This window comes from Rhinolophus sinicus, chromosome 13 (assembly GCF_057876585.1).
Source record: "Rhinolophus sinicus isolate RSI-liver-muscle chromosome 13, RSI-T2T, whole genome shotgun sequence".
NCBI lineage: Eukaryota > Metazoa > Chordata > Mammalia > Chiroptera > Rhinolophidae > Rhinolophus > Rhinolophus sinicus.
In genome coordinates, this window is record NC_142513.1 from 55,833,842 (window position 1) to 55,848,458 (window position 14,617).

General features: G+C 50.5%; 1 protein-coding gene across 2 annotated transcripts in view; it reads right to left on the minus strand.

Moving 5' to 3' along the window:
* Nucleotides 1-14,617, minus strand: part of SLCO3A1 (solute carrier organic anion transporter family member 3A1) — a 255,342-nt gene that overhangs the window by 37,807 nt on the left and 202,918 nt on the right. For both annotated transcript variants that reach the window (XM_019726695.3, XM_019726694.3), the window contains exons 5-6: nt 6,909-7,073; nt 1,253-1,451 (exon numbers count right to left, since the gene is read on the minus strand). In XM_019726695.3, coding sequence (XP_019582254.1) covers nt 1,253-1,451; nt 6,909-7,073 — 364 coding nt within the window. The remainder of the gene's footprint in view (nt 1-1,252; nt 1,452-6,908; nt 7,074-14,617) is intronic.

Genomic DNA, 14,617 nt, shown 5'->3' on the forward strand with positions numbered 1-14,617 from the left:
CTCATTTATTCTCAGTACAACCCCGTGGGATTTTTAGGGAAGGAAACTGAGGCACAGACAGTTTAAATCACCTGCCCAAATGTTCACAAGTCAGAAATGGAGGGATTGGCACTATAGGCCCTGAGCACGTTTTTCCTTTTTTATTGAAGAATAACTTCATTAGAAGGCCCTGCGCTTAAACCACTATGAGTTTACTACTTGGGGGTTGGCACAGTAAGGGCTGCAGCTGTTGATCTCCAAATACTGTTATTTATGGCGTGTGTAAACCAGAAGGCACCATATCCTCTTCCTCTTGCCTGGGGTGGGGTGGGGACTGGGAGAGGCCCCTGTGGTGGTGGTGAAGTGGCCAGAGGGGCTATGGTGCCTTATGCACATATGTGCACGAACTGTACACAGGTATACAGACAGCTGCCTCTGCCTGTGCTGTTCTTCCACTGGGCCTGCTCAGCTTTGTGGCTGGCAGATACGCCTGGCTCTACTGTATCATCTGGTTTAAGCTGCAGGAGCAGGCCTGGTGGCCTGCCTGGAGGAGGAGGCTGGTGTGGAGAGGAACTGGTATCCTGCAAGCCAGCCCTGCTGGAGTCTCGATGCTACAGGTTGGATTCCCAAGGCAGCCTCAGACTCCCATGGAGAAAAGGGGGTAGCTGCCGACGCTGGATATGAAAGGACTCTCCAGCGTCCCTCTAAAAGCAATTCTGACTGGACTCTAGTCCGAAGTCTTGGGATAATCACTAGGAAATAAGGAAAGTCGTTCCATAAGAACTAACTTCCTTCCCTTCTTCTCTCCCTGCTGTCCTTTGTATTCCACACCCCCCACACTGAACAATTCCTGACCCTGTAATTACTGAGTCTAATGACAGCTTCGGATAATCTCAGGAACTGTTGAAGTCTATTCTGTCTTTGAGATTTGAAGCTGAATTTTATAATAAAATTTATTTTTATTTTCTCTCTTCACATCATTCCAACAGTCAAATGCCAAAAGTAGTAATTTGAGCCCGCTGGGGAGTGACGTCTAATGGTGTCCCCCAGCGCTGTCCTGGCCACCCTGGGAAGGGAGCGTGGAGGGGAATGCTGCCCTGTCAGCCCAGATAGGTCACATTGATTCTCGGACCCTGGGAGTAAGATGCAGCGGCATCTTAAGATGTCAGTTACCTTGGCTCATGGTCACTAGGGACAAAGCTGGCTCCATTCACCTACCCAGGGGGAGAGAATCCGGGCAGGCAGGGGGGGAACAGCCATTTCTGGTACTTACGCGTTTCCGTAGGGAACAGTAACCCCAGCCACGGGGCCCGTGTCACAGCCCAGGAAGAGGAAGGAGACGTAGCAAGCTGTGGACACCAAGTTGACAAGCATGGCCATCCGGATGGCGCCAAGGGCAGACAGGCTGAGCTTCTTCACCAGGAGGCCGCCCAGGAAGATTCCCAGACAGGCACAGGGAATTGCAGTCATCCCTGGAGAAAAGCAGAGGGGCAGGAGCCGTGAGCAGGGAAAGCAGGGCCAGCGGATGCAGCCAGAGTCCCCGACACCACCTGCCACCACCGTGGGGCCACTTCCTCCCCAGTGCCCTCAAGGAGCTCTGAGAAAACTGGGGGAGACAGACACATCCAAACTGAGGAAACACAGCTGTTGTGGGGACAACCAAGAGACAAGTCAGGGAACACGCACACGTTACAGGAGAGTAAGTACCAAGAGCAGTGATGGGCTCTGCGAAGTTTTTGAGGTGAAGTGGGAGGGGACTCAAGGTCATTTGGGGACTTTCCTTCCCCTCTTCTAATTAGGCAAGGAGGGCTTTCAGGAAGCGTCTGGAGGCTGTTTCACCAAAGGTCCCCGGCTCACCAGCCCATGGAGATAGTTTAACCATGTGACCTCTCAGGAAGTAGCATCAATCAAATCAATATGTTTTGTGGCTCTCGGTGAGTAACTGGAATAATTATTTCTCTCTCTCATAAACAGAGCTACCTGCAAGGCGGCAGGACCATAAACGTGTTATTTCCGATTCTCAGAGACTCGTGGGATTTTAGGAGGACCAGTCTCCTGTTTGGTTCTGCTCTGTTCTGACTCACTTCATCTAAAGCTCGGCTTTAAATTACCGTGTGTCCCTTATCCACCAGGGAGACTGTGCACGGCCAATTTTCCAGCCTAGGCTGCCTCCTCCTTGCCAATCAACCTCTAGGTCACTCAACTATATCCAGCAGCTGGTATGTACTAAGGGAATGCAAAATAATTTTAATATTAAGGTAATATAATCAGGGAGGCTGAGCGGTGCCAGAAAATAGCACAAGTCACATGAAAACCAAACCAAAACAACAACCCGTACTATCACTTATCCGATACTCGTGGAATATCTCTGCGTGTTTCTCCCCGCCCTTGGTATAGAAACAGCTCTGGTGACGTAGCCCCTCTCTGGTGACCACATGCCACCTGCCCCCCCAACCATGCCCACCTCTACTTTCCCGGGAACAGCCCAAACCCATTCAGGCAGCCAGGCTTTGCATTTACTGGTCCCTCTTCTAGAACGTTCTTGCCCTATGTCTTTACTTGGCTGGGCCTTCTCGGCTTCAGAGGTCTTCCCAGACCACCCCAGCTAGGGTGGTCCCTGCGTCCCACCCTGGCACTCCCTGTTGTGTCCTGCACTGATTTATTATTTCCTAACTACCAGAAGCTGCCTGGTTTGGTTTTCCTGTTCCTTCTCTCCCTCCTATGTTGCAGCTTCCCTGCGGAGGAGACCCCTTTCCATCCTGTTCAGTCCAGCACGGTTCCTCGTGCCTAGACAGAGCCGCAGGATTATTCTGGGGAGGAATGACATGGACAGCAGACTGGCTCTCCAGGAATGAATGCCGGTGATGACATGCCCAGGGCAACAGCGGCCTGTGTTTTGTTTCATTTCCTAGCGCACTGCACGAGTGTCACCTTGCCACCTTGCCACCATGGTAACTATGGCAATAGCAGGCTTTCAGCACCCTTTCTCCACACCATCAGGCAGCTCCCCTCTCCCTCCCTGATGTGTGTGCGGCCTTAACACCCTATCAGGACTTCCCTGAAACTCCGTCCTCATTACTTAACCTATGCAGCTCGAGTCCTTTATCTTAATGCCATCAGCCTCTTAGTCGTCTGCCTGGCTCTTTTCTGACCTCTGCCCCCTTTGCTGACGGCTTCCCGGATGCCCCAGGGCCTTGCGCTGATGCTCAAGCCTTGCCTTCCACTCTCAGTGCCTCTTTGTCCCCAGAAGACCCACTGCCAGGCCCTCCTACAACCAGCCCTCCAGAATCAATGCTGAATGGAGAGTTGCCCGGGGCAGGACACAGGGACGGAGAGGGAAGCTGCCTCCGCTGTGCGATGGATGGGTCCCCAACCTGCCTCTGCACAGTGGCGGGAGGAGGTTTTCCCCTGCCAAGGGCTCTAACAGAAATCACTTGGAAAGAAAAAGGTGCAAGAAGGTGGGACTTTTTCGAACCTTCTGCCCTGAGGACTATTGATTTGTTTGTCCACAGAAAACTGCAGAATCCGTTCTTAAACAGAAGACAGCCCCAATGCGGAAGCAACGGTGCAAATGCAAGCAACGTACTCAAGAGGCAAGTGATAAACTCTCTGGGTGCTGGAGGGTGAAACCTGAGTGCCACTAGGTATAATGAACAAGTTGTAGCTTTAATTATACAGAGATACATTTACCCCATCTCCGTCACACAGATAGTACAGGGCTGGCTGCCTTTTGCTAATAGCTCTTCGAAGTAACACTTATATAGAATAGAAGAAGGTAAAGACTTACTAGTGAAAAAGAAAAAAATAAGCCTTATGCTACCCTAGCAGGTCCCAGGGAGAAGTTCTATGACCCGGCCACATGGCTGTGGGAGGGATTGACTGACTGATTGATTGATTGATGGATCCATCTATCTATTTATTTATTTATTTTTAACTGGGATCCACTCTGTCCTGTGAAATGCCAAAGCTTAAGGGACTAGCCCTTGATTTTTTGCATCTGCATACACACCCCTGTAACCACAGCTCAGATCAAGCTTTAAACATGTCTAGTCGCCCAGGGGCCTCCCTGGTACCCACCCCCTACCAGTTAAGTTTCCTCCAAGGGTAACCATCACTCTGGCCTCTATCACTTTAAGTAACTTCTCCTCTGTTTAACTCCCATAAATACGTCCTCTTTTGTGTCCGACGCCTTTCAGCTCTTCTCAGATTCACCCACACTGAGGCGTGGATCACAGTTCTCGTTTTCTCAAGCTGTGCGACAGGCCACTGCATGAACATTCTACTGCTGACAGACACTGGGGTTGTTTCCGGTTTGGGGCTGCCCTGAGTACTGTTACACGTGCATGTGTCACTGACTGGACCTAAACACTCATTTCTGTTGGGTACATGCCCAGAAGTGGAATGACTGCTTCCAAGGATAAGCACAACCTTAGCTTGAACGGGCACCGCCAAAGACTTTTCTAAAAGGCCTGCACCACCTTGCACTCCCACCAGCCGTGGGGGAACATTCCAGAGGCTCCACATCCTCACCCACACTTGGTACTATGTCTCTGATGGATGTGGAGTAGCGTCTCATTGTGGTTTGAACATACATTTTCCTGATGACGCCTAATGGGTCAGCAGCTTTTCATTTGTTTATTGGCCATTTTGTGATGTAACAGGAGGCGTTAAAGGAGATGATCAGAAGCCATCACGATGGCCCGTCTTCTCAGCAGACACCTGACTCCTGCCTGATGGGGAATCCCTGGGGCTGGAGGTCTCTCAAATTCCCGGCTGGACGTGTCACATTCCAGTGGCCACTCTCACGTCTCTCTCTTTCTCTGCATTTTCAGAACAGGTGAGCTCTTCTGTTGGGGGCTGTCTACCCACATTCCCTCTCTTTTTCTGCCAACCACCTTCTGCTGGCTCTTTTCCCTCTGCTTGGAAACCTGCCCAAGTCTTTCCTGTGACAGCAGCCACTGCTTCCTAACAACCCCACCGTCGCCACGCCTCTCCCGCGACTCCCACCACACTACGGGCCCTGCCTCCCTCCTTCCTCCGCAGCTGCGCTTCGGGAAAGTGTCCTGCGGTCACTGTCTATTCCTTCCCTCTGGAGAGCTGTTCCCCACACCGCGATATGGGGCCCCTGCTCCCACTTCACGGACACAGCCCTGACACAGGTTGCGGCTGCCTGAACTTCTCTACGGCCTCCTCCATCTCCTCACCGCTGGTGTTTCACCCCTTCTTTTCATATTCTACACAGTTTCCCTAAGTAAACTGCATCCCCAAGCTTCAATGACCATCCACACACTGGTGTAGCTGAGCCTGCCGTACGGAGCGGGATCTCCTCGAGCCCTTCACGGCCAGGACCATCACACAGAGACGGCTACTCGCATCTGAGCTCACCATCTCCCCACACATCTGACTCTTCTCTGCTGTTTCCACGTGTCCAGCCAGAAACCCGGGAGTTATTCTTGACTCTTCCCTGTCCATCATGAGCTGTGAGACCACATTTGTCACCCGTATACGAGGTTAGACACTTAAGTTTGCGAACTCATCCTAGACAAAGTGCTCCATCCCTCATTGCTGCATGTCACTACGGTCACCTTTGAAGTACACGGGTACCTCGGTTTTCAAACGTCTCCGTTGAACATTTCGGTTTATGAACGCCGTAAATTTTATGGATCTATGGTATCATGAGATGGTGAAATTCATGCTAAATTTGCAGTTTTAGGGGTTGATTTTAAAAGTCTGGAACAGATTAATCCATTTTGCATTACTTTCTATGGGGAAACCGCACCTCGGTTGTTGAACATTTCAGAACTCCAACGGTCTTCTGGAACAGATTATTTTTGAAAACCAAGGTACCACTGTACTCCCCTTGGGAAGCTATGTATTGATGCCAGTGCCTCGTCCACCCTTCAAAGTAATTTTGGAACTCTTTCTGGAATGGCCATCAGAGCTGTCATCATATTACCCTTGATGTCCTGAATGTCATCAAAATGTCTTCCTTTCAATATTTCCTTTATCTTTGGGTAAAGAAAGAAGTCATTGGGGGCCAGATCAGGTGAGTAGGGAGGGTGTTCCAATACAGTTATTTGTTTCCTGGCTAAAAACTCCCTCACAGACAGTGCTGTGGGAGCTGGTGCATTGTCGTGATGCAAGAGCCATGAATTGTTGGCGAAAAGTTCAGGTCGTCTAACGTTTTCACGCGGCCTTTTCAGCACTTCCAAATAGTAAACTTGGTTAATTGTCCAGCTGGTACAAATTCATAATGAATAATCCCGCTGATATCAGAAAAAGGTTAGCAACATTGTTGCCACAAGTTCGTGAACTTAACTGTCAGACCCTGTAAGTCAGACTGCTTCTCCTGAGGGCAGATCGGTTTCCTTTAGCATGCCAGCTCCAAATAATGGGGAACAGGTGCCTGTCGTCTATGATTGAGAAGAACAGCAAGACCACGCTTGAGCTTGGGGAGGGAGGAGGAGTGTCATGATTCATTCATTCTGCCTGCCAAGGGCTTGGGGACGGACAGGGAGCGGCCGGCCTGCAAGTTCCTTGTCTGCTGACAATGGGTTTCATGCTGCAGGAATATTCATACCTGACCAAAGCCTGCTAACCTTTCAAGATGCATTTGATTTCCCTCTTTCTTCACCCTGTCTTCTTCCAAATCCTCCAGTGCACACCCATCTGTCGACTTCCTGCCTTGTCACAATGCTCCCTGCCTACATTTTATAGTGTAGTTCTTTATTATCACGCACTTTTAGACATTGCTCAGGCGGCCTCATCCTACCTGGAGGGTGTGCTCTGAAGCTCTTCTGCCCACGGGCCCCATGGGTGGTGCTGCTGGAGGAGCAGCCGAGTGTGGGTCCCGGTAAGTTCTAACAGTAATTGTCACAAGCAGGAAGGGCCTCCCTCCACCCGCCCGGGGGACCGAGGCACAGACTCACCGAGCAGCTGGTTGGCAGAGGAGGTGGTGAGGTTAAACTGCTGCTCCAGGTACTTCCCCAGGAAGGCAGCGAAGCCGGCCACCACTGCGATCTCCATGCAGGCGGCCAGGATGATGCACGTGAACACAGGGTTGGAGAGCAGGTGCTTGGTGACCTTGGGGATCACTGCAGGGAGAGCGAAGCAGAGGGCCATGGTCACACCCACTGCACTCCCAGGCCTTCTGCCCCCAACACCCCAACAGCATTAGCCGTCACCCAGTCGTTCAGGCCAAAACCTGCTACAACCTGTAAGGCACCCGAAACTGAAAAGCGCGGGCTTCAATGTATGTGCTGACTTTTGCTAATGAAACTGACAAGTACTGAAATAGAAGAGAGTAGACTATGCCTTGTCTTACAGTTGCCTGCAAACACTAAAATATTTTATAAGCAATCACAACCTATTTCCATTAAAAAAAAAAGAATTTGGGGTTTTTCTCAAAAAGGAAAACATAACAATTACTTATATGCTGGAAGTATGAAGGGGGCCCTGGGGATACCGGGAGGACCCCATCATTTCAATACTCACGCCACTATTTTAATGGGAGCTTACAGAAAAGTTCACTGAAATACAGCTGAGACATCAGGTGTGGGGTTTTATGGCTACCATAGCTCACGATGACGCTAGGTTAAAATAAGTAGATTTAAAGCTGTTTATAGAGAAGTCTTATGTAAATAATGGGGGTAAGGGCAGATGAGAAACATTCGTAAAAGCAGCAGGCCCGTGACTAAACTTAGGGTAACTCTATCCTGCTATAATCCTAATAACGTGGCCTATTTCGCATATGGTGTACGTACTGGCTGCCACCTGCATAAAAGGAAAAGATAAAACTTAGTCCCCGACGAAGCCAGTACTATACCAAGTCTAGGAAAACCCCAGCGGTGCCGTGGTCACAGAGAAACAGGTGGCAGGGAGCCTAGCCCTGTATTCCAAGGTGATGAATTAGCCAGTTGTCCTAAAGAAGAGAGCTAATTACACAGGCTCAATCTCATCTCCTAGGAGACGAAACCTCTCAATGGCCCAACTAATTAGAATACCATCATAATAGAGGACACCTAAGTTTTTAATAATGTTCACAGATAAGCTCAATAAATCAGAATGACAGAACAATGGCTCAGGGACTGGCAGATACACAAAAATTAAAATTTATCATTTTGGGGAAAGATGCCAAGTTTCAAAAAAGAAAAATCTATATGAAAGAGAGGGACGTAGGGCCCTCTGACATAATGAAAGAAGAGTAGTTGTGAGAATGGCGTCAGCCAGATGATGAGGTGGGGAGTCACAGTGGGTTAAGCAACTCAACCCTACATCCCAACTAAGAACCAGGGAGACAGAGAGCCAAGCGGGCGGCCCCCGCGGTTCTGCGGTGGTTCCTTGAAAATTACTAAAACCTTAAGAAGGCAACTCTTGGGTAAGTAAGTACACGCCACCAACAAACAAAGAGAAAATAAATGAAACACGCTTTAAAGAAGGTGTGAATAAGAATAAAGGTGGTCAGGAAACAACTTTAAATCCATGGTTTTCAGACATTTATACCCTGCAAGTGTACTGGCCTTTATGTGTTTATTTTTTTCAGGGTTTCAAACATTTATGATAAGCTGTTTTCAGAAATGTCATTTCAAATGTCTACAGGTGTTTACACTTAAAAATCTACGTTTAAATGTTGGGACTTTTGTTTATTTTTTTTTGAGTACACATTCCTTTTTTAAGTGGTGTATAAATATTTAGAGGAACACTGATCGCGTAATGTTTAAAGATGTGGATTGTGTAAAAAATACAGCAGATGAATAAACTGGGCACCCACAGAAGGTAATGAGGTAAGGCTCTGTCTTCACGCACAAAGGTCCCCTGGATGGGAAGACACCCTCCTCTTAAATCACTGCTAATGAGCAAAGGCTGATTTGCTGGAGGGTGGGTGACACTGCGATGGTGGGATGGACCGCTGAGAAGGGACTGCTTGACGATGTCACGAAACGCTAAGCTGCACACTGGAGAGGGAAAGGGAGGGGTCACAGCCGGTGACCACAGCACCTCCTTGAAAACGGCTGTTTATGTTCTGGCAGAGAATAACACTTTTGTTCAGTCACTGTGCTCTTCGCGAATTAAGTTATTTAAACTCTGGAAAGACTGCCAACACATCAATAGGCAGGCTGGGGACCTTCCAGGAAAACGATGCCCTGCCACCCCGCTTCTGTTGGCTTCGTGGGAGTGCAGACCAGGAAAGACGAAGGCGCCACAGCCACACTTGCTGAGGGGTGTCCTCTGACCCGGAACTTAGCCTCTGGCTCTGAAATGATGTGAATGCGGGGATGAGATGGATCACGTCGTCCGTGTGGCCTTTGCATCTCCTTGTTGTCCTTGATCACGGGCATGATGGTTTTCCCGGAGGTGGGTGAGGGCACGTCTCAACAAAGGCGACTTCCGTTAATGCGGTGTTTTCATACTTCAGCAAGCATTTTAATTATTTCAGAGATAATTCCACTTCGGTGGGAAGGACTCCTTGTCGAGATGGGCACCTGCCTTCTTTTGTCTTAATATCTACTGACTAATTTCACCTTGAATTAGATGTGAAAATCATTAACTTTGAGGATCATTTGACTGAAGGCTCAGGGAAGCCTCAGTGGGCCTTATTTGCATGAAGAATATTCTTTTTTGCCTCTCCCATGCCGATCTGCCTCCAGAAATGACAGCTTCCCTCTTGTGTTCAGCGATTTCCCTCCCAGGTTCTGGGTTTTATTGCAGTGACTTGTAGCACTCTGAAAAGAAGATTCCTTTTCAAAGGTGCCTCCAGCCCTCCAAAGCCCCAATTTGAAAAGGGCTGTTAATTGGCTTGATCCTAGGGCTATCTTGGAGTTTTAAGCTTTTTCATTCAAATGGATTCAGTCCATGGCCCAGACACACAGGGAATGGTGAACCACAGCGGGCCACTGAACGTCTATGGTCTCCCCTGCTGACTTCACCTCAGGAGCTGGGCGCTGGGGTGGGACGCAGGCTGCCTGGCATCACGCAGGCTCACCAGCTGGGGAAACCTTTTCACCTCTCTCTCCTTGGGAGCACGGTGCTGTCACCAGCAGAAAGGCACAAAATTGGGAACAGCGGCAGGGGACAGGTTTCTAGGGAAAACAAGTTTTTTTCTACCACGTATCTTCAGAAGATACTCGGGGGGACTGAGACTTGTCAGAACACGTCCTCCAGGAGGGAGAATGGCAGATTTGGGATGGGCTTGAGGACGGACATTGACAGAGCACAGCCAAGTACCATTCTAACTGCTTACACAGCAACGCCTGGAATCCCCACAGCAAACCTGAGATCTTGGGATGATTAAAATACTCCAGATGAGGTAACTGAGGCACAGAGTGGTCCCAGGCTTAGGGGAGCATGGAAGAAACCTACCTCTGGCCCCTGAGGCCACACCTCATGCTTGTAACCAGTGTCCTGCTCTGGTCTGGGCTCTGAGAGGGGCTGTTCTTGGTCTGAAGACCAAATGCACAGGCCACTGCTAGTAACCAAAGGTGCAGCTCAATTCTTAGGATAAGAAGAATAAAAATCCCCACTGGGGCTGTGGAAAATGACCAGATCTGGCAGGACTCAGGGCCTGAGTCCATGTTTTCCGGAGGAGGAAAGGACGAGAAGAGAGAGAAGACATTCAAGGAGTGCAGAATCTAAAGGGGAGGAGCTCTGTACACACAAGACGTTTCATGGAGTGAGGCTCTGTAAAATAATGGCTCAGAACTTGGTCTTAAGGAGCCTGGGATTTGAATTCTGGCTTCAGGCCTGAGCGGGCGTGTGACCGGAGCAGTGTGCACGGAAGGGGACATGGGACCTGTGTATGAGAACCACGTAGCCGAGTGCCTGTGGCACACAGGTAATAGCTCGATAAGAATAAGAGCAATGGCCAGAAGTAGGGCTACGGGAGGGAGGGAGCCCTGGGGCTGTGAGGACACCAGGCTTGCTGTGGGAACGCTGAAGTGGGAGCAGACGTGGGCAGGAGGCAGAGGAGGGAAGAGACTGTGGCGGGAGCGGATTGCCTGGGGCCATTGCTGTCCAAAGACATGTCCTTCCTGCAGAGGCCGTACAGCAGGTCAGGGGCACGAGTCCTCGTCCTTCCTGGGAGTTGGAGGTGTCAGGGGCAGTGCTGACCGTGGGCTGGCACACCCCACTCGACTCAAGGCTTTAGTCCGTCTACTGAAACTGACCTTGACTTCATTTTCTTTAATAATATTGCTGTGAATATACCATGGTTAATGCTCCCAAGAAGGGCACAGGACAGCTAGTGTTTGCTGGGCAGTGTTCGATGGGCAATGACTGTGTTAAGAGTTTTCGTTTAAGTCACAACTATTACAACTGGGGGCGGTCTGATCATTCCCATTTTAGACATAAGGAAAGCAAGGTTTCCTTGAGAGGCAGGATGCAAGACTGAGAGGCGGCTTTGAACTCAGGTCTGCCTGCACTCCAGAGCCCGCCACTAAATCTTCAAGCTTCGGGGTGAGAGGCTTGAATCTCGAATCAACAGAAAAATGTAATTTTTCTGCAAAGTGAGTCACCATAAAGCACTTCCAATACCCGCGACTCGGGAGCAGAAGAGAAGAGAGAGGTGGAAGGAGCTGGGTTCAGCCTTCGGGTCATGACCAAAAACAAAGGCAATAGGAAGGAAGAAATCATGAGGACGTGGAAAACCACAACGGAGGCAGAAGCGTGAAGACAAGCGGGGTGAGTCAAAGTGTTCAGCAGCCCCCAGTGGCTCCCACGTGCCCAGGGCTCCCACGTGCCCCACCAGACACCCTCGCCTGGGTCCTCCTGGCTCCCCACTTGATGAGACACCCGAGAGCAGGACGGAGCGGCCCCAGCCCCACACGTGGCACAGTGCCTGAGAGCAGGTCTTTACAAGTGCAGGGCGGGTCAGAGAATCCCAAACGCAGGAAGGAATAGCGAAGACGTCAAGGTCACTGGCAGAGTCTCTCAGGAAACATTATCTGTGAGAACAGACAGCAGCGTATGACACGCCAATGGTGATGTTTCACAGGTCCATGGGCCATGATGGAAGAGGGAATTATTAGCCAATAGGCACATTTCCATCACTGATTCCAGAGGAGCCTAAACCACTCCCTTGGGCAGGTGTGAGGGGAAGTCTGGGGTGGGGGGCTGGTCCTTGGGAGTCTCCCAGAAGCCAAGTGCCTACTACGCGCGGGGCCCAGGCTGGCAGCCCCGGGCTCCTGGGGCCCGCTGTGACCTTGTTGCTGCAGATGAGCCTGTCCCCGCCCCCCACCCAGGCTGAGGAGGGCCCGGGGGAGCTTCCTGGTTCCCTGTCACTGTCAGCTTTGGATAACAGGCTTCTGTTGGCCCGTCCGTGGTGAGGTAACAGGCGGGAGGGAACACAGCCCTTGTACAGTAAGTCTGCACTTAATGACTTTGGTAAGTCCTGCGACTTCAGCGAAACGACACGTGCAAACCCAATTCTCCCACAGGTGAATTGATATACACAAGGGCTAAGTTCCCATGGTATCTCACCGTCGTCGTAATGCAATGATGTCATTCGGGGACTTGCTATGTAGAGATGGTTGTGCTCTCAGTGAATCAACAAGGTGCCAGCACAGGAAATGAGCGTTTAGACTGAAGCCCGAGTTTCAGGTGGGTGTGGAGCAGCCAGGAAACCCAGAGCCGATCAATTCTATCAATAATTTTGAAACCACCTGCCCTTTGTAACCCCACCAAGAAAGCCCCGGAAAAAAGTCATAGTACGGCGGCCCGTCAACCAGTTTACAGCAAGGACCCAGTGTCCCCAGAGGTAGGGTGCAGCTCTAAATTGGTGTCACCCCAGTCACTTCCCTCCCTCAGGAGTGTGGAGTCAGACACACAGGATTGCGGAGACGGAGAACGGAGCCTGGGAAGCAGCGAGCCTTCATTCAGACGGAAATCTTCCTACGTCAGAGGCAGCAGACAGAAAATGACTAAGGAAACCAAAAGGCTTCTGTAAGCCCACTACTACTTTGAACCTTCTCCTAAGAACCCTAAGAACCTTCTCCGGGAGCATGATGGCAGGGCTGACAGCATTTAGCCTTGATGAGAACGCTCACGATAGAAGTCAGTCCCGGAAGGTCTGGAAAGAGGATGGGGCGATGTTCAGAAAAGAAACGGTGAGGGAGAACACCACGTCGATCGTGTACCCTACAAAATCTTTATAACACTTGGGTATCTGATGGAGAGACCACTTCGGGGACGGTGTAGGTGCCTGACCACTGCACTGTACACCTGAAGCTGAAGCCGGATAATACTGAATGTCAGCTATAATTTCACGTATCTGTAGTCACGGGATGTGGGGCGCAGCACAGGGAATAGAGTCAGCGGAACTGTAACAGCTACACACGATGTCTGAGGGGTAGTAGATTGGGGGAGGAGGGTTATCACTTTGTGAGGGGTGTACGTGTCTACCTAGTACATGGTTTTGTACAGCTGAAACCAATGAAAACAAAACAAAACAAAAACCACCAAGTGGACACGAACGCCCGTCTCTAAGCCCAGGCTTCCTACTGCTCGTCCCTGAAGCTCTGGGTTCACAGCAGCTTCAATACGCTGATGTCACTGGTGAGCCTCCCAGAGGGTCACATCCCAGAGTGTCCCCAGCTGGTTTCGTGAGTGGGTCTCCCCTTCCTTTTATGTTAGACGCCACTTCTGGAAGACCAGCTCTGATGAGTTAGCCCCTAATGGAAACTCACCGAAGGACCCCACCACCTGTGGCATTTGTTGACAACTGGGAGCTCACTTAGAATCACCCGTGATTCTAATAAAGACATTCAGATGCCTGGCACCGTCCCCCAGAATCATGGAATCAGAATTTCTAGGGGTGCGTCCAGCCCACGCATGCGTGCATCTCAAGAAAGCGTACAGGTGACGCTGACTCAAACCCCAGGCTGGGAAACAAGGGGTCGTAAGGAAAACTCCAGATGCGTTTGAAGGGCCTCAGTAATTCCTTCATCACTTTTACCGAAGCCTCCGTAGGCAGCCTCGGATGCCATGAAGTCTGCTGGCTGCGGGGGCTGACACCAGCCTGCCTTCACCATGACCTTTAGAAATCCGATTCCCCAAACCTGAGGTCTCTACCCCACCCATGTCTCGGGCATGTCTGCCCCCTGCCTCTGCTCACACCTGCCTCCCAGCCTGGAAGCCTTCCTCCTCCTCCCACCCGTGCGCATCTGCTCGTCCCTCCAGATCGGGACAAAACACTACATCCTGTCTTCAAACCCTCCCTCGTGGATTCAGCACATCCCTTTGAGGCTCCTGTGATCACCGCATTCTAGCAACATTTCACAAGTGCCTGGAGTTAACATGAACAAGCGTTCTGTAGCTCGTGGAGTAAAACAAAGTCAGCCAGCTCTCTTTAGAGCCTTTAATAGTCGAATATAATGTATGGCTCTCCATGAGGGCCCGACAGCAGAAAGACATTTCCCCAAACTTAACTTGGTTCTGTAAGCACCGCCTCCCTTCACCTCCAACCCTGTTGTGGTTTGGTTTTTTCCCCGAGCATCTCAGAGCACTTGTGTTCTAAAGAACCCACATGGGGAAGTGCTGCCTTCTAGCTATTTCCTGCCTTCCTTCAGTCGAAAAATCCTCGAGGGGTATCACAGTGAGCCAGGCAGTGTGCGTGCTGCCCTCACACATGTTATGTCAGGTGCTT